The 24508-nt window shown below is 38.3% G+C and overlaps 1 protein-coding gene across 7 annotated transcripts in view; it reads right to left on the bottom strand.

Moving 5' to 3' along the window:
• Positions 1-974: 974 nt before the first annotated feature.
• The window catches only part of LOC127438130 (ephrin type-B receptor 3-like), a 64261-nt gene continuing 40727 nt past the window's right edge, over positions 975-24508 (bottom strand). For 2 of the 7 annotated variants that reach the window (XM_051693449.1, XM_051693445.1), the window contains 13 exons: positions 20933-21088; positions 19266-19601; positions 15347-15471; positions 14816-14978; positions 14546-14654; positions 13196-13248; positions 12272-12493; positions 10781-11028; positions 9873-10088; positions 9559-9708; positions 9282-9475; positions 6057-6212; positions 975-2606 (listed from right to left, as the gene is read on the bottom strand). In XM_051693449.1, the coding sequence (XP_051549409.1) occupies positions 2498-2606; positions 6057-6212; positions 9282-9475; positions 9559-9708; positions 9873-10088; positions 10781-11028; positions 12272-12493; positions 13196-13248; positions 14546-14654; positions 14816-14978; positions 15347-15471; positions 19266-19601; positions 20933-21088 (2237 nt within the window). In that variant the 3' untranslated portion in view covers positions 975-2497. The remainder of the gene's footprint in view (positions 2607-6056; positions 6213-9281; positions 9476-9558; positions 9709-9872; positions 10089-10780; positions 11029-12271; positions 12494-13195; positions 13249-14545; positions 14655-14815; positions 14979-15346; positions 15472-19265; positions 19602-20932; positions 21089-24508) is intronic. The other 5 variants (XM_051693447.1, XM_051693446.1, XM_051693448.1 and 2 more) reach the window with 5 other exon arrangements.

Here is a 24508-nt window from a genome sequence, read left to right as displayed (position 1 = left end):
GTTTTAGCTAAATAGTGATAAAATATGTATATTAAAAAAATAAAAAAAAATCACCTTTGCACTTTATATTAAATTATGCAATTGTAATCAAGAAAAAAAAAAGAGGCATACTTCAGGAACTTTGGAATAACAAAACCCACATCTTAAAAAAAAAAAAAAAACTGGGTAAAGATATTTGGCAGAATATATGCAGTACAATTGCCCATAGTACTATTTATATACAGCAAATAATTTTCTTAATCAGTATTTTTGTTTTTTGTCCAATATAAATATATAACCATTCTTAAAACAAACTAAATTTACTTGAGAAGCAAAATTGTGTAGTATAATATGGCATGTTTCAGAGAACATTTTGAATTAAGTTTAGTTTTCTTACCCCATTATTTGTTTCTTTAAGCATAAACCATATTAAAGTGCGTTATAATTGTGCTTAAATGTTTTACTGGAGATAATTTTACTGTACAAAATAAACACACAAAAATACTGGTTAAGAAAACTACTTTTTGCACTGTACACATCATATACAGTATGTGCAAGAAAAAGAGGCTGGAAATATGTGGAAGCCAAAAACTGTAAAAAATCTACTATTTCAGGATGTATAACGTATCCTGCCTCTTGCATGTAGTACTATGGTGAATTACCATTGTAGTCAAAGATCTCATTTGAAAACGCCCCAGGAAATCCTGCAATTTTAAAAATATTATTTCTTGAAGCGAACAAAATGCTTGGTGAATGAGCTTTACAATAGGATATCTCTCAGAATTGGTTCTAACATATTCTCTTTGTGTCTCTGATGGAAAGGCTTAGCTTTAATATAGGAGAGATTTAGTAGGAATCTGCATACTGAACATCAGTGATGACACGCTATACACCTCTATTCGGTATTTCAATAAACTTCCTCTGCAATAAACTTTCTGACACATTGCAAATTTCATGACATCATCCCAAACGTTTTTTTATTGTTGGTGCATATCTTTCTTTTTCTTTTTTCTTTTTTTTTTTTTTTTTTTTTTTTTTTGCAAAACATTAACACACTTCTAGAATGTCAACATAGGCAGTTTCCAATTTATATCTTTCAAAGTATTTTGTTTTTGTTTGTTTAAATGGGTTTATGGGCTATATTTCCTCCTGATAAAATAAAATAATAAAACAAAATAAAATCAATAAAAAATAAAAATAAAATAAAATAAGCAGGTTCAAATTTATATCAGATCATTCAAAATAATATTTTGTTTAAATAATGGAAGGAAACTAATCCAAAGTAATTCAATTCAATTTGGCCTCTTGGGAAATGTAAAATAAAATAAAATAAAATATGCAGGTTCAAATTTATATCAGATAATTTTAAAGATTTTTTTTTTTTTTAATTCAAAGGGTTCTCTGGGCTATATTTTCTCTTGACTGAAGGAAATACCTGTAAATCCTTAATGATTAACTATTAAAAAAATTTTTTTTTTTTAAAAACTGCAGCTCCTTGTCACAATTTATACATTAGTTCTCCACCGTGGAAAACAACTGAAGGCTTATGTACAGTATTTGTACTGAATAATCCTTATAATCGCTCTCTGTTTTATACACACATACACACACAAATGCATACACTACACCACAGTCATTCTGACACACACACATTCGCTCATTATAGAGATGGCCAGTGATTAACACTGTTTATAGTACAAGTTATCATGGTCCTTCTCTATCTAACTGCTAAAGAATTGTGATATAATGAACTCAATGTGAAACAGGAACTAAAGGAGGGTGTGGAAAAACAAAGGAAGAGAATAAAAGAAAAACATCAATTGAAATTGTGAGAATCCATTATTTAACTATGAAAGCATCCTGAGTTCACCAGGTATTTTCTTATAAGTCCTTTGTCAGTTTAAACCTGGTGGACAGACGCAGCTTCCTCAAATTCCAGTCCTGCAGCATCTGCAACCTTTCGCCTCTGCCGTGTGCCTCTCCGTGCCTTTAAATTAAACACCTTCAATATGAAGATGGGGAATATGCACAAGATCATACACTAAACATCTGCTAGGATTTGAGAGATTTCCTTGTCCACACGCATTGTTTATGAGTGTACATATTCACTCTTAGTCTTTTATTTTCAAGTTATGTGTACTATTAGAGGAGTATCTCCATATGCAGTGTCCATCCGGAAAGGGTTTGCCCTTCCATGTCAGTTTCAGGGAAAATGCATTGTGGGAGGCTTTGGAGATGGGGCGAGTTCCACGCAGCCTCCGTAAAAGAAAATATCACACGCACGCATGCAAACACCACCCCATATCGGAGCCTCACCAGGCATGCATGGGATACGGCCTTTCCTCTCTCCATTCTTAAAAAGAAATACAAAATAACTATCTAATCCTGTCGTATGTAAAATAATGCAGGAAAACAGAAAAAGGGAAAGGAAAAAGTTGTCCGAGGCACAGCAAGCCAGTTTCATCTGATTAGCCGAGATGATCAGGCATCCGCTAGAACAGTTTCGCCCCATCCGAACTCAAACCTGGACGGGCAGCGTTTGGTTCATTTGCAGTCTCATGTCTTGGATGCTGCCGAGAATCTTCTTTTGGTGGCCAGCTAATGTCACACCTATCCGTAGCAGATCTCTGCAGGAAACAAAACAAAAAGACACTTTATTTAACCGTAATGTGTATATTTAACTACAAGTTGGCATATGAACAAAAAGCCTGATGAATGCATGTTTTAGAACCATTAACAGAATGAAAGTTGAGAAAATAATTTGGTTCTGGTATTTATTTCAGTTCCAGTTCCTTAACGATTCTTTTATATTAATTACTTAATTTATATACAATTTGACTTATTACAATAAAACCAATACTGTGTATCTTTAACTATAACTTGTCATATGAACAAGTCTATAGAATGCATGTTTGAGAACCGTTAACGGAACTGAAAGTCAAGAAAATAATTTGGTTCTGGTATATTTTTTCAGTCCCAGTTCCTAAACGATTCCATTAATGATTCTTTTAGATTAATCAATTGATATAAAATGTGACTTTTTATAATAAAACCCATCAAGTGTATCTTATAATACAACTTGTCATATGAATAAGTCTGTAGAATGCATGTTTGAGAACCTTAAATGGAACTGAATGTTGAGAAAATAATTTTTCTTTTGTTTCGTTTTTTTTCAGTTCCAGTTCCTTAACGGTTCTTTTAGTTAATTCATACATTAATATAAAATTTTACTTATTACAATAAAGCCCATAATGTGTATATTTAATACAACTTGTCATATGAATGTCAGTAGAATGCATGTTTGAGAACCGTAAACGGAACTGAAAGTTGAGAAAATAATTTGGTTCTGGTATTCTTTTTTAGTTCTAGTTCTTTAACGATTCCATTAATGATTATTTTAGATTAATTACTAAATGACTTGATAAAAAAAAAAAGAAAAATACAATAAAATCCATACTGTATATCTTTTACTACAACTTGTCATATGAACAAGTTTGTAGAATGCATTTTTGAGAACTGTTAGTGGAACTGAAAGTTGAGAAAATAATTTGGTTCTGGTATTTTATTCAGTTCCAGTTCCTTAACGATTCCATTAATGATATTTGACTTATTACACTAAAACCCATAATCTGTATCTTTTACTACAACTTGTCACATGAATAAGTCTGAATAATGCAAGTTTGCGAACCATTAAAGGAACTGAAAGTAGAGAAAATTATTTCAGTTTCAGTTCCTTAATTATTCTTTAAGATTTATTCATTAATTGATATAAAATTTGACTTATTACAATGAAGTCCATAACGTGTACCTTTCACTACAACTTTGTCACATGAATAAGTCTGTAGAATGCATGTTTGAGAACCGTTAACGGAACTGAATCAGTTGCATTTTTTTTCTTCTTCAATTCCAGTGCCTTAACGATTCCATTAACAATTATTTTACATTTATTAATTAATTATTTAATTCATATTAAATATAGCTTATTGAAACAAAACCCATAATGTGTATCTTTAACCACAACTTGTCATATGAACATCAAGTCTGAAGAATGCTCATTCGACAACATTTAATGGAATCTAAAATCGAGAATGTTTGGTTTATTTTTTGTTTTTTTTAAGGAAACAGGAAAAAAAACTACTTGGAATATTATGCATTTTTAAATATTGTTTTTTAATCAGAGATTCTTATTCATATGGTTTGGATCAGGTTTTTACTGCTCAGACAACAAACACTAAACACATCTGATTTTTGCTGCCTGTCCTACCAAAGCCAGTGTGGCTTCTAAAAAAGAAACAGAATTAATCTCATTCAAGTAATAATACTCCTGTGGGAATGTATTCAGGTGAGCAAATCTGATCGCAAATTGTTGCTAGAATGTGTAAATAGAGCAGCCCCACCCTTTGGCTACTGAACTAAGACAAGTTTGTGGTGCAAAGCCAATTCCCAGACTGGAGGTAGGTCAAATGTTTGGTCAATGATTTATTCGATTTTGCACATTAGGCTACCAGATGTCAAATTTCACATGAAACGTTTAGAGAGTGCTACTAGTTAAACCATACACACAGAATAATATTTTACCACACAATAGACAGTGATTATTCAGCAGAACAATAACAAAAAGGGAAAATGGTATGAAAGGACATTCTAACCATAAAAAATAAATAAATAAATAAAATAAAAAATAAAAAATCTGTATTTTTAATTTATTTTTTTCAGTAAAAAATATCTAAACATCATTAAATGATAAATTTACTTTAAAATATTTAATTTAATTTACCTTTTAATTGTATAAGATATTAAGAGAATATACTGTATATTGAATTAATTGTATTTCTTTTTTTTTTTTTTTTTTTTTTTTTTCCGTTTTACAAAAGTTAGTGAGGTTTATACTTACAACAAAAAGAAAGAAAAAAAATCCAACGGGGCGAGAAAACAACTTATTTCAAGATATGTTCTTTGAAAACATTATTTGGTAACACTTCACAATAAGGTTGTATTTCTTAACATTAGTAAATGCATTTGGTATCATGAACTAACGATAGATATACATTTAAAGCATATGCTAATCTTGGTTAAAATGAATTTATAAATATAAAATTGTTGATTGTTAGTTCATTATGGATTAACTAATGTTTACATATACTATATTTCATGTTTATTAACGCAATCAATAAATGCTAATTAATTCAACCTAATTTTTATTAAGTGTTACCCATTAGTTATTAACTAACTTACAAACCTTTGGTTCTCAAGTATATGTTATTTTTAATAAAATTACTGAAAATTAGTTGCAGTGCATTAAAGAATCAGCATCAAAAACTCCTTCCTGTTGTATTGCATTTGTCAATGTAATCTAATCCCTTCATGAGGTTTTAGTTTACACAGCCAAAAAACAAAAAAACAAAAAAAAATGATTATAGACACTTTTCGTTTCTTGTTTTTTTCCACAACTGATAAGTGGTGGAGGTGGAAAGCGACGGACTCTATGTCAACCCCATCTCATCTCTACAAGCGCACGGCATTAGCAAAGTGATTTCACGCAATGTAAATGTGTTTTCTCTCTTTTCCCCCTGTTGGCCCAATCAATGCAACAACGTTGGATAAAATGATAATAAATGGGGCCCATTAGGAGAATTACATGTCATTAAGACCAGGGGAAAACCACCGACTGCTCCACCTGTCAAATCGGCATATTGAAACAAATTACTCCTGCCTCCATCCTTTATTACCCTTTAATGGGCGTGATGAATTTATGATTTTTTTCTTTATTCGTTTATTTAATCCTAACTGCTCTCCTCATATGTCTAGACATTCAATATACCGAAAAATCATGGATTTCCTTTTTAGACAATGACCTTTGTAAGGTTTTTCATTCATTACATTTTCTGAGGGATGTCTCTTGAATTCTAACTGAAGTTCTGTTTTACTTGCTTTACTCAAGTCCACCAAAACTATGGTGATCAGATGCCCCAGTTTTACAACCCACATATCCCAAGTCCTGACCAGTCCCAATTCCCTTTCTGGTCACCCTAACCAAAACAAAGAACCCCATCCTATCCAATTGAGCAGCCACTCACTCTGCGGTCATCTGGGCCACCAGTTCAAAAGAAGCAAAGCCTGCATTGAGAAAGTTGTCTCGGTAGCGGCTCATCTTGATGGCATCCAGCCAGTCGCCCACAGTGGTGAAGGTGGTGTAGTCAGGCACACAGCGGTCAAGAAGCGGCTGGGAGGCCCTACAGAGAGAGAGAGAGAGAGAGAGAGAGAGAGAGAGAGAGAGAGAGGAGATAACAAGAGAGAGAGAGAGGGTTAGGTCAAGCAAGGCCTCCACCACCGAAACCTCACCCCAAACCCCCACCACCACCACCACCATCACCTCTCCTGGCCTGTAGGGCCTCAACCTGCCACTGTGGCCTACTGGCTAGAGACATGCAGGGACCCGCTTGAGAAAACTTCACTGGAAATAGTGGGTGCTCCTCAGTCAGTATGTTTACATGCACTTTAAAAGTTCGATTTCAGTCGGACTAGACCAAGAAATGCAGTTGTAGCTCAGCTTCATCCATAATGTATACAATGTTAATCTGACCACAACTGGCCTCGGCATTGTGCACATGTATGCTCCAAAAAAAAAAACAGAGAAAATTGGACTTCTAAAATTCTCGTTGTTCAACGAATTGCAACGAAAGAATGAGTTGCAGCAAATGTTAAAATTTCTGCATCTTTTGGTCACATGATGGAGCATTACCTTCACAAAACCCTTTCTAAAAACATTGTAACACACCGTCCCTTTGAAACCAATAGATTTGCACAGTTTGCACCTTGAACACTAGGGTGTAGACAGCATAAAAATTACTGTGTTGCTTACACACTATGTGATTCACCCAAGAAGGGTAGCTGAGTGGTTAGCTAGGTAGGTTAGGTAGGTGGATCAACATCCTTTGCTGGTCCTGGAAAACATTACCCTACTCTTAGCCCTAACCCTAACCCTGTTCCTAAAATCAGAGGGAAATGATTTAGCCTGAGCTTATGAAAATTACGTTATTGTGTTGACATTTTTGCTAAATGATATAACATGGTTCTTGACACGCATTGCGAAAATTTCTAAGAGAAATGTCCAATATGTGGTGCTAAAAACGAATTAAATGTTCTCCCAAACAGAGTTTTTAAATCAACAAAACATACTTCCTTACCCTAAGCCTAACCAATAGTACCATAAAAGCAAATGTTGATGAAAACACAATTGCTGAAGCAACCACATAATTTTGTGGTGCTTATGACACTTTCGCCTCACATGTCGACTTGCATGCTCTTCAGGACTCATACCTCGGTCCTTTGCATCACATTCGCAAGTGCAAATCAGTTGAGGTAACACACAATTTGACCGTGCTTGAACCAGCTTGTAAATGTAGTTGGATACGTAATGCCGACATTAAAATATAATCACCTCTAGTGTTAGCATTGCGAACAATGACCAATTGGGCAAAAATGTAGGTAAAGTAACATGATTCTGTGAGACTAGGTTATTATTGGTTGATAACAAAGTTCTTAAAATCCCAAACCCCAGCCCTATTACTCTTAAGAAGTTGATAAGAATGTTATGTCAAGACCAGTATGGATGTTGATTAAGGAACGTGTTCTAGTTATATAAAACACATTTAGGTTTTTCTTACATGCTTCCTAAAATATCCCTCTTACCCCATAGTGCAAATAAATTTCATGTCAGGCACAAAAGAAGCCATGCTAATCCAGTTCAGTCTAAAACCAACAGAGACTAGACCTCATCAATGCCCAGACCTGACTCTTAATAACTCAACAGTACAGTCTGGATAGTGGGGACAAGGAGGCAAAGTCTTGAGAGCAAAGACACTTCTGTCCGCAAGCTCTCTACTCAGCTGAACCTCGCTGTTTTTTGATGGCATTAGATTAATTAACAATTAAAAGCAGAAGAAAAACGTTAATAAGAGCAGAACAGAGGCTCTATTGAGGATAACGTCTATAGATGGATGGAAAGAGTGATTTTTTAATAAGCTCCTGCCTTTAGGGCTAAAGGGTTTGTGGTCATTAACCTGGAAGGCAGCTTCTCTTAATGGAGCATTGTTAGAGCTTGCCTGACTCTCACATCTTAGAGAGATGTTGACTTTAAATACAAATGTCAAAACCACATGAGGAAGGTCCATAACTAAATTGATTTTAACTCAAGAATGACAGCAACTATTATTGTTTAGTCAGTGTAAATGTGGTATAAGGCCTGTTCGGTTTATTTATACAGTCAATAAAGTGAATTTTGGGTTACTATATTGAATAATTCCTTTAATAATGGTCATGCATTACAAAAAGATTATCAGGAGTGGATGATTGAGAATTTTTATAAACTTGATCATCATGAAATCTTAATTTTACATGAGGAGGGGAATCACAATTACATGGTAATTAATCTACACATAACGGAACCCAAACACCAACATTGTCGACAATATCTGCTTAAATTGTCTGAATTCATTTAGATTTACTGAATAGAAAGTGCTGGTTGTGCCAATTTTATGTTGCTTTATAAAAGCCTAAATTGCAAAACATTGTGTTGATAAACACACTTACAGTGTACTTTTAACATGTTTTCCATTAAGTGGCAAAACTAAACTGTACATCCCTGGTTTAGTAAAGGAATGAATCACAATGCATCAAATGTCACTCCTCTTTCATTAAGTTCAGCAGGGGGGCCACCTCTCCATTGGCCCTTTCAAAATCTCGTTACTTGCTAATTAAAACCAGACCCATCTTTGCATTACATTAACTAATTACTCTTCTTCTATCCTCTGATATTTGTGGAGCAGACGTAGTGGCTCCCTCGGTTTCCTGGTTGTCAGCAGCCCTTCTCCAGGATGCCCAGCGCAGAGGCAGACAACCTAAGGTGGGTCAATCCCCTGTCAATGCCCACCTAGAGCTTCTGACCACCACACACATTCCTAGCAATTACTAGGCAAAAAAAAGTCACTAAGCAAATACTGACATCTGTTATTAACAATCAATTTACTATGCGGAAGATGGCTTGCATGATTAAATATCTCTAATTTCTTTTATGGAACACAATTAACAAAACGTTCACAAACGAATCACTTTTGCAGTGCTTTTTGCATTCTTTTTGAAGCATGAAAGCTCCGGCCCCCATTTACTGTAAATACATGGAAAAGAGTGACCATTTATGAAAATTAAGAAAATGACTACAGGATATTCATTAAATATCGCTTGATAGATGACAAGCTAACATGCTAACAAGCTAATATACCTCAGTTCATGCATGCACTTACCCAGAATGTGTGCTGGTGACCACCTTAAGGCTGGCAGCATTGCGGATAAGTTTGTCCAGGGTGTTAACGATCTGGGAGAACTTGGGTCTCAAATTTCTTTCTTTCACCCAACAGTCTAGCATGAGTTGGTGCAAGGCAGTAGGGCAGTCCATGGGTGGAGGCAGCCGATAGTCCTGCTCCACTGCGTTAATCACCTGTGGAAGAAAATGTATAGTTTGGTCTTAATCTTTGTACAGTTGAGAATAATTAGTTAAAATGAAGTGGACACGAGACTCACATCTTGGTTGCTCATGTCCCAGTATGGGCGCTCGCCGTATGACATCACCTCCCACATGACGATACCGTAGCTCCAAACATCACTGGCTGATGTGAATTTCCTGTAAGCAATAGCTTCAGGGGCCGTCCAGCGAATAGGGATCTTTCCTCCCTACAGATACAAGATGATACAGAGATTTTTAACCTAATTTGAGAGCTGGTAATTATTATTTGCTCTTAATAATGAAGAATATCAATATTTAATTTGTTTAAATATATTGCCCAGCCCAAATTTCTATAAATATTAAATGAACAAGAAGATATATGATTGCTGACCAATGAGCTGGTGTAAGTCGGATCTGTTGGGTCATCCTCCAAAAAGCGAGAAAGGCCAAAATCAGACACCTTACAGACCAGGTTGCTGTTGACCAGGATGTTACGAGCAGCCAGGTCACGGTGCACATAGTTCATGTCGGACAGATATTTCATGCCAGCTGCAATTCCTCTCAGCATACCAACCAGCTGAATGACTGTGAACTGGCCGTCATTTAACTGTTGGAGAGAGAGAGAGGAGATGTCACAGACTCATTCATAACAGTGTTGTTCCTCAATGCTGTCAGTGTGTTTTCGGAGTTCCAGTATGTGACTCATCAGCCTGATGATTCATTTCTGAATGTCACAGCTAGCAGCTATGCTATCTGTCATAGCCATTTAGAGAATTGTTTATGATTTTTCAAGGGGTTAGGTGAAAACATCTCTTTTTATTAGACATATTAAGGAGGCAGGAATTTGTGCTAGATTGCAGCAAGGATGGCAAATAAGATAATGGAACAATTTCATGAAAAATATCACTTTCTATGAAGTATTACTTCCTTTCTACGAACTACTAGTATAGAACTTAAAGGAATAGTTCACCCCAAAATGAAAATTCTGTCATCATGTATTCACCCTCAAGAAAGTCATGGGTTTGGAAAGTGAGTAATCATGACAAAATGTAAATTTTTGTGTGAACTATCCCTTTAATGGTGATATGTGTAATTTTTTCATTGTTAAAATATTATCTCCTAGTGCAGCTTAAAATGCAGAGACAACTATAAGTAAGACATTCGAAGGTTGATTCCTCCAAAAACTGTAAATATTTCGGCACCAAATTCTATTTGTTGACACAAGTGGTGCCAAAATTACAATTCACTTTTAAAGACAAACATTATTCTAACTTTATTATGGTAGTAGGTGACTCTCACCCGGAGAAAGGAATCCAGTGCTCCATTCTCCATGAACTCAGTTACAATCATGACTGGCCGGCTCTTGGTCACAACCCCTTCCAAACGGATAATATTGGGATGATCAAACTGGCCCATAATGCTGGCCTCACTCAAGAAGTCTCTCCTCTGACGCTCGGTGTAGCCTGCCTTCAATGTCTTGATTGCCACAATGATCTCACGGCGTCCAGGGAGCTTGAGGCGCCCACGGCACACCTCTCCAAACTCTCCTGCATGAACAGTGGACAGACGAGAAAGTGGAAGAAACGGTGGAGTGGAGAGAGAGGAGAGGGAAAAGTGGTGGAGTGTGGGAGAGAAAGGGGAGAGGGACCGTTACTGGTTAGAATCAAGGAGCCAAGGGGAGGCGGGGGGGAGACAGCAAGAGAAGCCAGGGCTAAAGGTGGAGCTATTGGAGTGTGTCCAGGGAAGGGGGTGGCCAGGAATGCTTTAGTGGCAAAAGCTCTTAGAGGGTTGCTGGGGGTTGGGATTTAGAAAAGAGGGAAGAGAAAGGGGTAAAGGGCAAGAAGAGGGAATATTAGGGTCTTGGGGGAGTGAGGGTAGTAGGGCGAGACGTAGGTGGGGACAAAAGCTTGGTAGGGTTGTAGGACTTGCGTCTGGTGTCTAGACCAACATGGGATATGGTCCAAAAGTGACAGAGGTTTAAAAGGGGTTGGGAAAGGACATGGTAGGGGTTCATCACTTTAGAAGCTAGGAAGCAACAGGTTTAGGAAGCAGCGCTAGATGTTAATGCCTTGCTTGTTGTAGTCTGGCATGGGACTCCTCAACTCCAATTACAACATGGCTTCATGTCCTACTGAACCAGAATCCTACTTCTCTTTGTTCTTGGCTCTTAAAATGGTTCAAATTCATGACATTTGTAAAGCAAACTGCTTTTATCAATATTAATATTTAAATGAAATCAACAAAACAAAGGAGAGTGGTCTCAGGGGCAGGAAGGAGCCATAGATGGAGAGGTTAAAGGCTAGGGTATACTTCGTTTTTCCATGTGCCGTTCCATCTCGCATATGATCCAGTGTTCAGCCTTTCAAAGTATACTCTTGATCGTGGCCTGTACAGATATGTTCGACGAATGCACACTACTTTTAGCACAGCCAATGGCAGGAGTATGCACTAACGACAAGCAAAAACGTGGACTGTCCGCATGTCTAGGAAAACTTGGCTGCACACAGACAGTTAGCGCTTACTGTGCTGATGACAAAATTTTAACCACCATGCGGAAAACCGAAGTATACTTTGGCCTTAACAGGTAAGGAGGACAATTAGTTATCCAGGAGATACCATCAAGCTCAGGGTAGGCTTGGTAAGTTGACAGAGGGCAGTAGCAGGAATGGTAGCTCTATAGTTAGCTCTAAAGATAACCTCAGGAGCTCCCTCTTGTAAGTAAAGCTGTTAGAGATGTCGGTAAGTTGCTAGGGGGTCGGGTTTCGGAGTGGGATGAGGGGATTCAAGTACCGCTTGGAGTGAAGTCCTCCAAAGGTATGGCCTGGGTGTGCCTAGCTGTCATCCCCCTGTTGCTCAGGAGCTTGTGTTGTTGGTTACCTGCGCCGATGACCTCCTCGATTTTCACGCAGGAAACGTCAATCTCTTTGGCGAACTCGCGGACAGCCTCATTAGGATCCTCGTAGGTGAAGGGATCAATGTAGACCTTCATTCCCGGAGTGACTATTGGGGATTCAATAGTGTGAATAGCCATATGAATTGCACTGCTATAATACGCCACAGTATCTAAACCATTCTTTGAGGCCGTTCACACCGTACATGTTTTTGCATCCATCTGCCCTGTATTTCACTTCCCTTCTCCTCATTGTGAGCCTTTTTTTTTTTTTTTTTGATGCCATGTCAAGTTAAAAATATTTTAAAAACACATCTGCAGACACCAGCATTCTGTTCCATTGATTCGCTACGTCTAGCTTTTGTATCGCAAGAAAGCATTTTTTAGACGGCGTGTCAAGTTAAATGTACTTCAAATTTTAAAAAGCATCTCGAGGCAGCTGCATTCTGTTCCATTTGTTGTGCTGTGTCTAGCTTTTTTTAACGCAAGAACGCATTCAGTCTGAACAGCCCCAAATTATTGCGATCACATGTGCCTGCTGAAAAGACCAGCTTAGACCAGCATGAATTTCCATGCTGGTTCAGGCAGGCTTATGCTGGTTTGGTGGTGGTCTAGCTGGTGGTGGACCAGCATAGCCATGCAGTTCACTGGCAAAACTTAGTTGGTGAAGCTTTTTGACCATGGAAGTCTTGCTTGTTTAGCTAGCTAAGAAGCCTGGTGGGTACACCATCAAACCAGAATTCAAAACACAATATTCTGGTTTCTTCAGCAGGGGTAGTGCATACAATGGAAGAATATGGCAAATAAAATCTTTAGAATCTTACTGTATTGTTGCAGTTTCTCTGTGTACTCTGATTCCGAGCCACTGCGTTGCTTCCTGTGAAGCAAAGACAATAAAATTAGTCACCAGAGGTTGATGATTTCCTAACAAATTGTAGCAATGTAAGCGTTTTGAAAGGGACCTGCATTTTTCCCTGTCAGCCCCTTCAGAGACACAAATTGAGGTCAATTAAAGGAGGGCAATGATTTTAAAATTAACAGAACAACAGTTTTAGCCTCAAGAGACACGTCACTTCAGTTGACTGAACGTTAGAAGTAAAATCTGCATAAAGACAGCTAAGAAGAATGGAGGAAGACCTAAAACAACAGCGGCAGTCTTAGCTTCCATGCTCCTGTTAGATGTGGAGGAATCTTTGCTTCCACATTTTTCATTATTCCACATAATTCACTATCCTCTCCTAAATCCTTCCTCCACACTTTCTCTACTATCAGTCTGTTAAATGCAGTGCAATTTCAACAAACCCAGCCCCCCTCCCAGAACATGTTAATGTGGTCCCTTTGTTGTCTAACTGGTAACCGGGCCAATAATACCCGCTGGTAATTTGTATCTCATTTCCAATTCAAATGCAGTTCCGGAATATGCCAAGGCCTACATTTTTTTTCAATCACAGACGTGTTAAGATACCAAGACGCTGTGCTGATTAGAAAGAAAGAGAGTGGAAATTGAGAACTTCTGCATGATAAGGGTTTAAATACACAGCTGCCTTGCCCTCTACACTGGCAATGGGATGGTGGCCACAAGATGGAGAGTGCCAGTGCCAATGATCAACATACTGCAAAATTGCAATGTAGGACACATGTAAATCTGAGGCCAATGGCTACAATTTAAAAAGTGCAAGATTTGAATCTACTTATGAAACTGGATAAATGTATTGCCCAAAAGGTTCTCAAAAAGAGAGGCTAAATCTAGGGGAATGAAAGCATCATGGTGACTATGGGTGCATATGTTTTGGGGCTTGAAAAAAAAAAAAAAAAAAAATATATATATATATATATATATATATATATATATATATATATATATATATATATATATATATATATAATAATAATAATATATATATATATATATATATATATATATATATATATATATATATATATATATTATTATTATTATTATTATTATTATTTTATTTTTATTTTTTACAATTTAATGCAAAGACTACTTTAATGTGTGGTTAAAATGTCCAAATAGTTTTTGGGACCACTGCATAAGCAATAGTGCTGTTTCATAGCTATTTTTTGGCTCCTTACCCCTAAATTTGGTGTAATTCATTTTGGAAATGGAAAATAGTACTAAATGTAGGTAAATTCAAAGTTGAACTCTGTACCTGAGGCAAACTATGGCAATGACAACAACAACAATGATGAAGACCAGCCCAGCTGTGAGGGAGCCCACAATGAGAGGCAGCTGCTCCTGTAGTGTCTTGTCTGAGTCAGCTGTAAGAGAATGGAATTGTTCAGATCTATTTATAACACTTCTCTTCTGGTAAGGTATATTTATAGGATAAAAAAAATAAAAAAAATCCACTTTGATAAGTATGAATGCTTGACACATTGTTTTGATGTGGAAAAATTAAAATATAACGTGTTTTACATACCCTGGTTGTTGGTGCTAAAGTCGGCAGGGCTGCTGTAGCGGCCATACCCCGCCACCGTTCGGGCTCGAACCTGCACCACGTATTGCGTGCCAGGTTTTAAACCCTCAATACGTGCAGAGCTACGCTGGGCTGTCATGGTGTGGGCAATAGCTTCTCCCTGGTCCTGTGGGAACAGTGATAAAACAAGCCATATAAAACCAGCCAGCATTTAAAAGTGAGCGTCTGGCAGCTCCAGTTTAATCTGTCAGTACAACACATCAAACATGCAGCAGATATGCCCGGCCCTTTCTTCTCCCCTATGCAAATCCTCCTGCCTCTATTCCTGCCAAGCACCGGCTGCCTCGCGGTATCAGCGCTCAAAAGAAGGGAATGAATTGAGGAAGGAGTGAGGGAGGAGAGTGTTAGGCTATGAGAGAGAGAGGATGGGTTGACACTGTTGTCAGTATGAACGATTATGTATAGAGCAGAGGATGACAGTGGCAGAATTGTGATTGAATGCCGTTCGCTTCATTGATTTACACTGACTCTCACCTTCTCATGGTATTTAATCTCGTAATCCAAGATGATGCCATTTGGTTTTTCAGGAGGGAGCCAGGAGAGACTCATGGTATTTGCTGACGCCCCCATCAGGTGGACCGTAGGAACTGCGGAAGGAGCTATATAGGGAAAAGGATAAAAATCTTGTTTTAATGAAAGCTGAATTTCAATTTTTTCATATTCAAAGAGTTTTCAGATTCAAAATTACCAACAACCGGTTTTGATGCGTCTGCTTGCATGCATCAGATAGAAATGGCTCTAAGTCTTGGGCCCTTTCGGGGCTCCTGCTTCTCAAATGAGACATACTAGATTGTGTTCTGTTAGAAGCATTTAGTGGTTGGGATTTTGATTCATCCCAGTGACTCAAGTCTTTTGAATCCATTCACCAAAAAGATTCATTCAGATTTGTTAATTGATTCGTTCATTGACCATTTCTGCAAATTGCGCCTTTATGGCAGGAGTTGGTAACAAATGACCGTATTTTACGTTTTGACCGAGTAATTGCATTGAACCAAAAGCACAGAGTCATTTACGACAAGAACAAATCTAATTATCCTTTATCAAAATTTGCGCGTCTACAATTCTACTAAGAGACTTCAGCACTGCAGAGAGTTTTCCCACAAATGACAACAGAGCATATCTATCATCTTGTGAACTGCTGAGCACAACTTTTTTAATTTTGTTTTATTATCAAGCTAAAAAAATAAAAATAAATCCTAGCCTAAAAAATAATTATAAGTTTTAACAAAAACAGTATGTCATTGTAATGTGTGGTCATTAGTAACTTTTATTCAGAATTCATCCAGCCCCTTTTCTTCTTGAACGAGATTGCTGAACTGAACTAACGAATTACCTTCTGCTCTCATTCAGTCAGTCAACAGATCTTCTTAAGTCTTTTGAGTCATTAGAAGACAAGCTCAAGTGTAAGTCAAAGCCTTATTTTCTCTTTTAAAAATATGTTGTTTTTTAATGTCCTTCATCCATAAAGACCCTGAAGGGGAAACAATCTTTTAAATATTAGAGTTGTTAAAAGAAGTTTAAAAATACACTCCTTTATTTTTTTATTTTTGCAATTTATCTTATATATATATATATATATATATATATGTGTGTGTATATATATAATTTTTAGTTTTTTTTCACACTGTACATTTATATATCTACAACGAAAATCCACGACAGTGGCAATAATACAGTGACGTTGATTAATGCCAATCATGTGGCAGTTCATAAGATCAAAAGTGTCCCAATGTTCAGTGGATGAACACCCTTGCCAGTGCCCGAATTAATGTTCACGATATACTGATTCAAGACATAGGGGGCTAGGGAGCTGATTGAGTCACACCCTTGAGCTCACTGGCTTTGAAAGGAAGAGATGTGAGTGAACGAGAAAAATGAGTGATGTATGTATATGGAGTGTACGATTCGTTCACTTAAAGGTTTATTCCAAATGACTGATTTGTACACAAACAAAACATCACTAGAAACATTATGTTTAATTCCTATAAAAAGTGCCATGACAGACACACCAGAAGGCTTAGTATATATGGCAGATTCAGTCCACACCACTTACCACACAACATGCACAAATGTGTATGGCTATACACACCCACATGATCACAAAAAAAAAAAAAAAAAAAAAAAAAAAAGGCTTAATTCTCTTTAAGCAAAATAATGTTTCATATAATAAATATAATTTATATAAAATGTACAGTATACAAAATATAGATTTTTTTATTTAATGTTTTATTTTGTAGTTAAATGTGACCTGGACAAGTTTTCATGAAATTCATTCATATATGTGTTGTCACTCATCATCTTCCATAGCACATTATCTATTTTAACAACTACCTTTACACAATCTATACTGTCCCCATTTGTCCTCAGGTGTGATGTTAGTATCTCTGGTTTCTAATTTTAAAACGTCTTGTTCAGAATACAGTACCTCTCAACATTGCACTCCCTTTTTGTCTCTGTTTCTCTCTCTCTCACTCTTTCTTTGAGTGTTTTAATCCCCAGGTCCGGTTCTTCGATCCTTCCACTGTTCCATCTCTCTCTCTCTTTGTCTGTCCTGACAAAGCCCTCTTTCCCCCAACCCACCATCAACCTCTTTACCTAAGCCTTGTTCAGAAAAAAAGCTCACCCTGAAGAAAATACTCCCTGCTCAGCCCACATGCTTACTCTCGCTGAGACGAGTGCAAGCAAGCAGGCTGACCAGGAAGTATTGAGGATTAAGGGGCCTCCTCCTGAGGAGACAGTGGAAGTTACCATGACGCCCCTTGAGCTGATGGCCCATATTTATTTTTTGTCTTAAAAGGGATGAATATTCAATCACAGCTCTGGGAGAATAATCAGTTAATCTGATCACAGGCCCTTCTGAATTCTGGAACCGTGAGGGTGGGCTGCTTTGTGGGCGTGCATGTAACCCTGGGCTTGACCTGGGCTGAACAGTGCCTGGGTCATATTACAACGCCTGTGGACAATTCCAGATAGCAAACATTCTGGGATTTGGATGCTATCATAGAGCGCAAATAAGAGGGTTAAGCATATGCAGTGATCCTGAGAAGTCCAGTGTTCAATTCAAACATGGATCACACAATAAGAGGCCATCTCTCCTCAAATGTTTATGCATCTCCACATCTCGCTAACCAAGCACCCTCTATCTTAGCTATTGAGCATTGTAGCACAGCTCTTTGGCATATATATGTTATGTGGGCTGAGCTCTGTGGGTTGAGTATCATGGGCTGGAAGTGCCTTAATTGAACCCATTATACTTTACTATTTCAAGCCAGTGAGGATGTAATTTCCATGCTGGCCTAGGCTGGTTTATGCTGGTTAGTGCTACTAGCTAGACCAACACCACCATAGCTAATGAAGCTTGTCAACCAACATGGCCTTGTGTGGCTGGTTAATCTAGTCAAGAAGTCTTTTTTTTTTTTTTTTTTTTTTAAAACCAGCACAACTGAAGTTCCATGCTGGTTTATGCTGGTTAGTGTTTGTGTGGTGCTGGTCTAGTTGGTTGACCAGCATTACTTTAGTTGGTAAAGCTGGTCAATCAGCATGGCCTTTTTCTTGAAGCTGGTTGACAAAGAAAATATTGCTGGTTAAGCTAGTTAAAAAGCATGGTGGGGAAACCAGCACACCAGAATTCCCATGTTGGACTAGGCTGGTTTATGTAGGTAAGTGTTGGTTTAGTTCTAGTTTAGCTGGTGGACAAGCATCATGTTAGCTGGTGAAGCTAGTCAACCAAAATGGCCTTTTTCATGAATCTGGTTGACCAAGGAGGAAGTTGTGCTGGTCAAGCTAGTCAAGAAACCTGGCCGAGACACCAGCACACCTGAATTTCCATGCGGTCTAGGCTGGTTTATGTTGGTTAGTGCTGACCGGCATATCCTTGGCTGGTGAAGCTGGTCAACCGGCATTACCTTTTTCATGAAGCTGGTTAACAAATTACGTCTTGCTGGCTAAACAAGTCAAGAAGCCTGGTTGAGACCCTTTAGTTTAGCTGGTGGACCAGAATCACTTTAGCTGGTGAAGCTGGTCAACCAAAATAGCCTTTTTTCATGAAACTGGTTGACCAAGGAAGAAGTTGTGCTGGTTATGCTAGTCAAGAAGCCTGGTTAAGACACTAGCACTCCTGAATTTCCAAGGTGGTTTAGGCTGGTTTAAGCTGTTTAATGCTGGTCTAGTTTATGAAATCAGCATCACCTTAGCTGGTGACGCTGATTAACCAGCCTAGCCTTTGTTTCTGAAGCTGGTTAATTAAGAAAGTCTTGCTGATTAAGCTAGTTAACAAGACTGGTGGGGACACCAGCATACCATCATCCAAAACACAGCATATGTTGGTGACCATTCTGGTCTTTTCAGAAAGAATATAAGAGCACATTTGTTAAACAAAAACCATTGAACTCACCAGCCTGGTTGGTGGTGATGTTAACAGCTGCAAAATGGGGTGCGTATGGACTCTTGTTGGAGACTCCGTTGACGGCCTGAATCTCAAAGCTGTACTGAGTATGAGCTTGAAGGTTCCTGACAGTCACGTGTCTCTCGGTCAGCCCAAGGTGGCGAGGAGAGATGTCTACGTTGTCATCACACCGTGTGCAGGTACCGCGCTCTGGCAGACACTTTTTACAGATGACATTGTAGAGAAGGTCATCCCTGCCACCTTGGTCACGTGGTTCACTCCACTCGAGTATCAGCGACGTCTCATTTACACTGGAGATTACATTGCGAGGAGCAGAGGGCACGGCTGCAAAAAAGAACAAATGTTGTTGTTATCTTTTGAAGATACTAGTATACATGGAAATGATTTAGATAAGGTTAAACCAGACTATGGTTGTTTGCTGGTCTTAGCTGCTTTTGGTGGTTTTACAGCCTGACCAAGATGTTTTTAGCAGGTCTAGCAAGTCGACCAGTTGATCTCCAGCCTGACCAACAGACACATGCAATAAACCCCTCTAAAACCATCAAACTAGACCAGCCTAAGCAGTGAAACCAGCCTGGTGGCCAGCTGAGACCAGCAAACCACCGTAGCCTGTAAAATGGTTAAATGGGGCTTCATGAATGAACGGCTGGCTCACTGGTGCAGTTTGGAGCTCAACACACTCAAAACAGTGGAGATAATTGTGAACACCCCAACACTGACCCCGCTCACCATTCTAAACAGCACTGTGGCAGCAGTGGAGTCATTCAGGTTCCTGGGCACTACCATCTCACAGGACCTGAAGTGGGATACCCACATTGACTCCATTGTGAAAAAGGCCCAGCAGAGGTTGTACTTCCTTCACCAGTTGAGGAAGTTCAACCTGCTACAGGCGCTGCTAATCCAGTTCTACTCAGGCTATCCATCTCATGAACAGTTAAAACTACACTTAAATTACATGCAATACACAGTCTAGTCAGTTATATTATTTAACATATCCTACCTCTTCTGCATTATATTCCTTTGCACTGTATATAACAGATTTGCATTTGTACATACTATATGTATATTTTCTTTTATTATTATTATTATTATTATTATTATCTCTGTCTTGTTGTTGTATTGTTGTGCACTGGAAGCTTCTGTCACCAAGAAAAATTCCTTGTATGTGGAAGCACATTTTGGCAATAAAGCTCTTTCTGATTCTGATTCTGATGTACACTCTTTGAAGAGCTAATATTCAAATAAGGTCTTATATTAAACTGAAATTAAGCTAAACTTTGTTTTTCATTCTTGTACAGCTCATTTTAAGATACAAAAAAAATAAAATAAAAAAAAATAAAATAAAAATAGTAAGAAATAGCTTTGGTGCTCTTGGGAAAAGCATTTTTGGATGCATTTGCTTAGACTGCTGACAAACACAGCTAGAGAGAAGCTTATATAAAGCAAGAGAACAGCAAATGATTCCAAAACAATCATTCTCCTGACTGTCGGACTAGTGACTAAGGATTCAGTTTGAATGAATATAATAGATGACTTCAGAAATTATCCAATGGTGTTTAGGCCAATATGGTTTTGTGCACAAATGACATGCAAATAAACAGCACTGCTTTTGTCTGGATGAAGTCATGCAGGGTTGAGTCGAGGAAATCACTCACTGGTGCATCCTGAGTCAGGAGAATCGTTGTCTGCACGGTAGTAGCCATTTCGGCAGGAGCAGATGCTGGCTGCTCCAGAACTTGTCCGACTGTTGGGTGGACATGGGGAGCAGAACCCTTCACCTTGCTTGGACTTGAAGGTGCCTGGGCTGCAAGCTAAAAAAAAAAGAAGAAATGTTGTTTTTTAACAATGCATTGAAAATGACTTTAACAATTAGTGATAAAAACAGTAATAGCTTTACTAGCTTTATGCCTAGCATGGATTTCTACTACAGAATTCATGAGTTCTCTTTCATTTAGGTGTTAGGCAAATAGTTAAGTAGTTGTTATGGTGCGTTAAAATCATCTGCAGTTTTCGACCTCAATGTTTTGCCACATTACTCTTGGTGCGAACAAGGAAAATTTACTGTTAAAATGGGAGCTTTGGGCATATGTTAACCTTAATTTACTTTCTTTTTTTTCTCTCTCTTGCCCACAGTATGTGGTCTATTTTTCCATACTGATTCTGACAATCTTGGCATCATAAAATGCAAAGGCGCACAGGTTCTTGCTTACATATTTGTTTGGCAATGTCAATTCACTGTTGCTTTCCCTGGGGGAAATAAACCCCTTACAACTAGACGAGTTCCAACAACATACCCTGGCCTTACATAAACCCCATGTGCATATACTAACTGTCAACTTCAATTACAAACACATGGCTGTTAGCTCCAAACATGGGCACTCTTCATAATTAACTCCTTCAATCAATACTCAAACACAGGGCATGTCGATGTGTACCAGAGGAAATGTTCAAATCGTATTTTAAGGGGTACAAGAGAAAGTGTGAGCCATTATCTTATGAATACAAAGATTAGAGCGTCATTCACAGGTCTTTGGACTTGTGGTGCCCTGAGACCACTTACACAGCTTGTGTACACATTTTAGCACACCTTTGATAAATATGGATGTGCTCTATGGGGCACCCAACGCCACTATGATCTTTCAGCTCTGTAGGTCACTTTAAATGTTTTGTTAAGTGATTAAGCAGACAGTTTTATGTTAATTAACAGCAGAGAAGGAGTATAATGGGAGGTTTCCAACTTTATCAGTAAATAAAGAACCACTGCAATGTTTCTGAGAAAAAGGTTTGAACATCTGGTTTCTAGGATGAGGTCATCTTCCAAGTTCCCTTTCTCAGAATGTGCAATATTGACACAAGGTTCCATTAGCCCAGGGAAACTGTGTTAACTTAGTAAACGGGGGGTTGTTTGTTCGACCATTAATCAAAGGTGTCTAGAGGTACGTAGTGAAGAAGGAACTTAGGAAATGATTCACGTAGGGATAAAGATGAAAGAGTGTAGGCCTTGTCAATCTGAGTTTATCGCATTAATGCATCACCTTGGAGATGAATGAGTCCTTAGTGTTTTCCCTCAGATTTCAGATGCACATAAATCAAGCAAATCTTAGCTAGACAAATGAGTCCAAATAGCTTCAAGTCTCCATGAAAGACTGCTCGAAATTCCCCTTTTAAAAAAGTCAGGATATTTTTTGAAAGGTTGAAAGTGCTGATTAATCGCTTCCAAGAAGGTAAGAAGTCAGCCCTTTGCTTTCATCCTCATCTTTCCTCTAGCAGCAGTCCTCACAGAGCGAGAGAGCGGAGAGGTGAAAGCAGGCAAATAAATGCAAATCCTGCAAGCTTTTTTCATGAATTCTCTCACTTGTGCACTCTTTTCAACACAGTCTATTGCTCACACTATTGCACAAATGTTCTCCCCCCCCCCCACCCCCACTGAGAGCAGAACATAGGGTTTAAGGAAGTTATTAGAATCTGTGCTGAAATTGGAAGTGAGCGGGAAAAAAACGGAGAGGGAAAATGTGGAGTGCCATAAAAAAGGGATCTCCAAAATTAATATTCATGTGAATGTCCTAACCGTGCTCTGGCAGGGTATAAATGAGACCAGTGGCCCTCAGATGAAGGAGAGAGAGAGATAGAGAGAGAGAGAGAGTGACAGAGAGATTTACCCCTCCTTTAGTTTTTGATCGACTTGATTTGAGAATTTTTTTCACCAGGGCTTAGCCGCCAGGGCTCTCACCTTGAGCCACCACAAGCAAACAAATGAGGTTTTAACTGTACATCACACTACAGATTTGCTAGGACTGCCCATATTTCCCCCACAGCTATGAATATGCTTAAATTTTAGTTGACAGCAGTAGAAAATCACTTTATTACTATGATGCAACAGTGGTTGCCAGAGCATTGATCTACAGTTGCTAGGGTGTCCTGGGTGGTTGCTATGGTGTTGCTAGCTAATAGGGTGTTCTTGTTGGGCACTTACTGGCCCAAGTCAAAAGAGCCCACCCCCAAGACTCTAGGACATTCAATATAGTGGAAGACCGATATGTCGTCCAGACCGATTAATCGGCCAATACTTGGCCATTTTGAGATCGGCTGATAACCATACCTGCTTGACTGACAGAAATGTTAGCTCCTCTCTCTGTCAGTTCCTAAATCTACTGACATGAATTATAAACAATTTCTCCTTAGAAATTCTTTGAGAATTTTGAATAAAATGCTCTCTAGATATCTGTATCAGCCATTAAAAAATCTCTGGTCAACCATTACTTGGGTTCTTCCTTTGATGAAGATCTCAAGATATTTTTGATGTTTTATCATCTGCCGTAAATTGAAAATTAAGATGAAAAACAATAACCCTAACCTAACCTAACTTAACCTAAACTAATCCTTACCCTAGCTCACAATTTGAGATAATTCAGATCTGTAACACAAACAGTGCAGAATGAGTTACACTGAAGTTATACTGAAGTTTAATACGTATGATTAGAGGTTTGTTCAAAGCCCTAACCCTGAGTGTGAGCAATAGTAATTGCCTTAGCAAACCCTGCTAATAATCCTCTTTTCTCTGTACACATATTACTAACTGTTAAATTTACATTTACATTAATGCAGATGCTTTTATCCAAAGTAACTTGCAGTGCACATATTACAGGGACAGCCCCCCTGGAGCAACCTGTAGTTGAGTGCCTTGCTCAAGGACACAATGGTGGTGGCTGTGGGGTTTAAACCAGCAACCTTCTGCTTACCAGTACTGTGCTTTAGCCCACTACGCCACCACCACTCCAATTTAGTTCTTTACTCCAAAGTTTCACTGCTCAGTATTTCTGCCTTTGTAGTTCTTAAAATGTGTTGGAACCAACTGTCTATCTATGACATTTAACCTCTGATGCCTTAACTGTCAGGATTACTTTTCTCTCTCTATTTCATGATCTTCATTAATGTTTCACTGCAGCCCTTGCCCTTGATCCGCAAATCGATTCCTGGTCAACTCTCACTCCCAGATCTCCATTTGACCCTTGACCTCACACTGTCTGCTCTGCTCACTTTCACCGCTGCTATGTTACATGCCAGCTTAATTCACCTTGGTCTAAACCTGATATGTTTTTCATCAAGACTGTTCCTTTCTCTCTGCAAAATGTTCCACTCCGACAGACATACAGAGTCTTTTACTTATTCATTGCTTTGCTCTGCTTAAATTGAGGTCGAATAACCAAATTGCTGTTTGGCCAAACACCCTC

This window comes from Myxocyprinus asiaticus, chromosome 49, assembly GCF_019703515.2.
Source record: "Myxocyprinus asiaticus isolate MX2 ecotype Aquarium Trade chromosome 49, UBuf_Myxa_2, whole genome shotgun sequence".
NCBI lineage: Eukaryota > Metazoa > Chordata > Actinopteri > Cypriniformes > Catostomidae > Myxocyprinus > Myxocyprinus asiaticus.
This window is presented reverse-complemented; position numbering and strand designations above follow the sequence as displayed.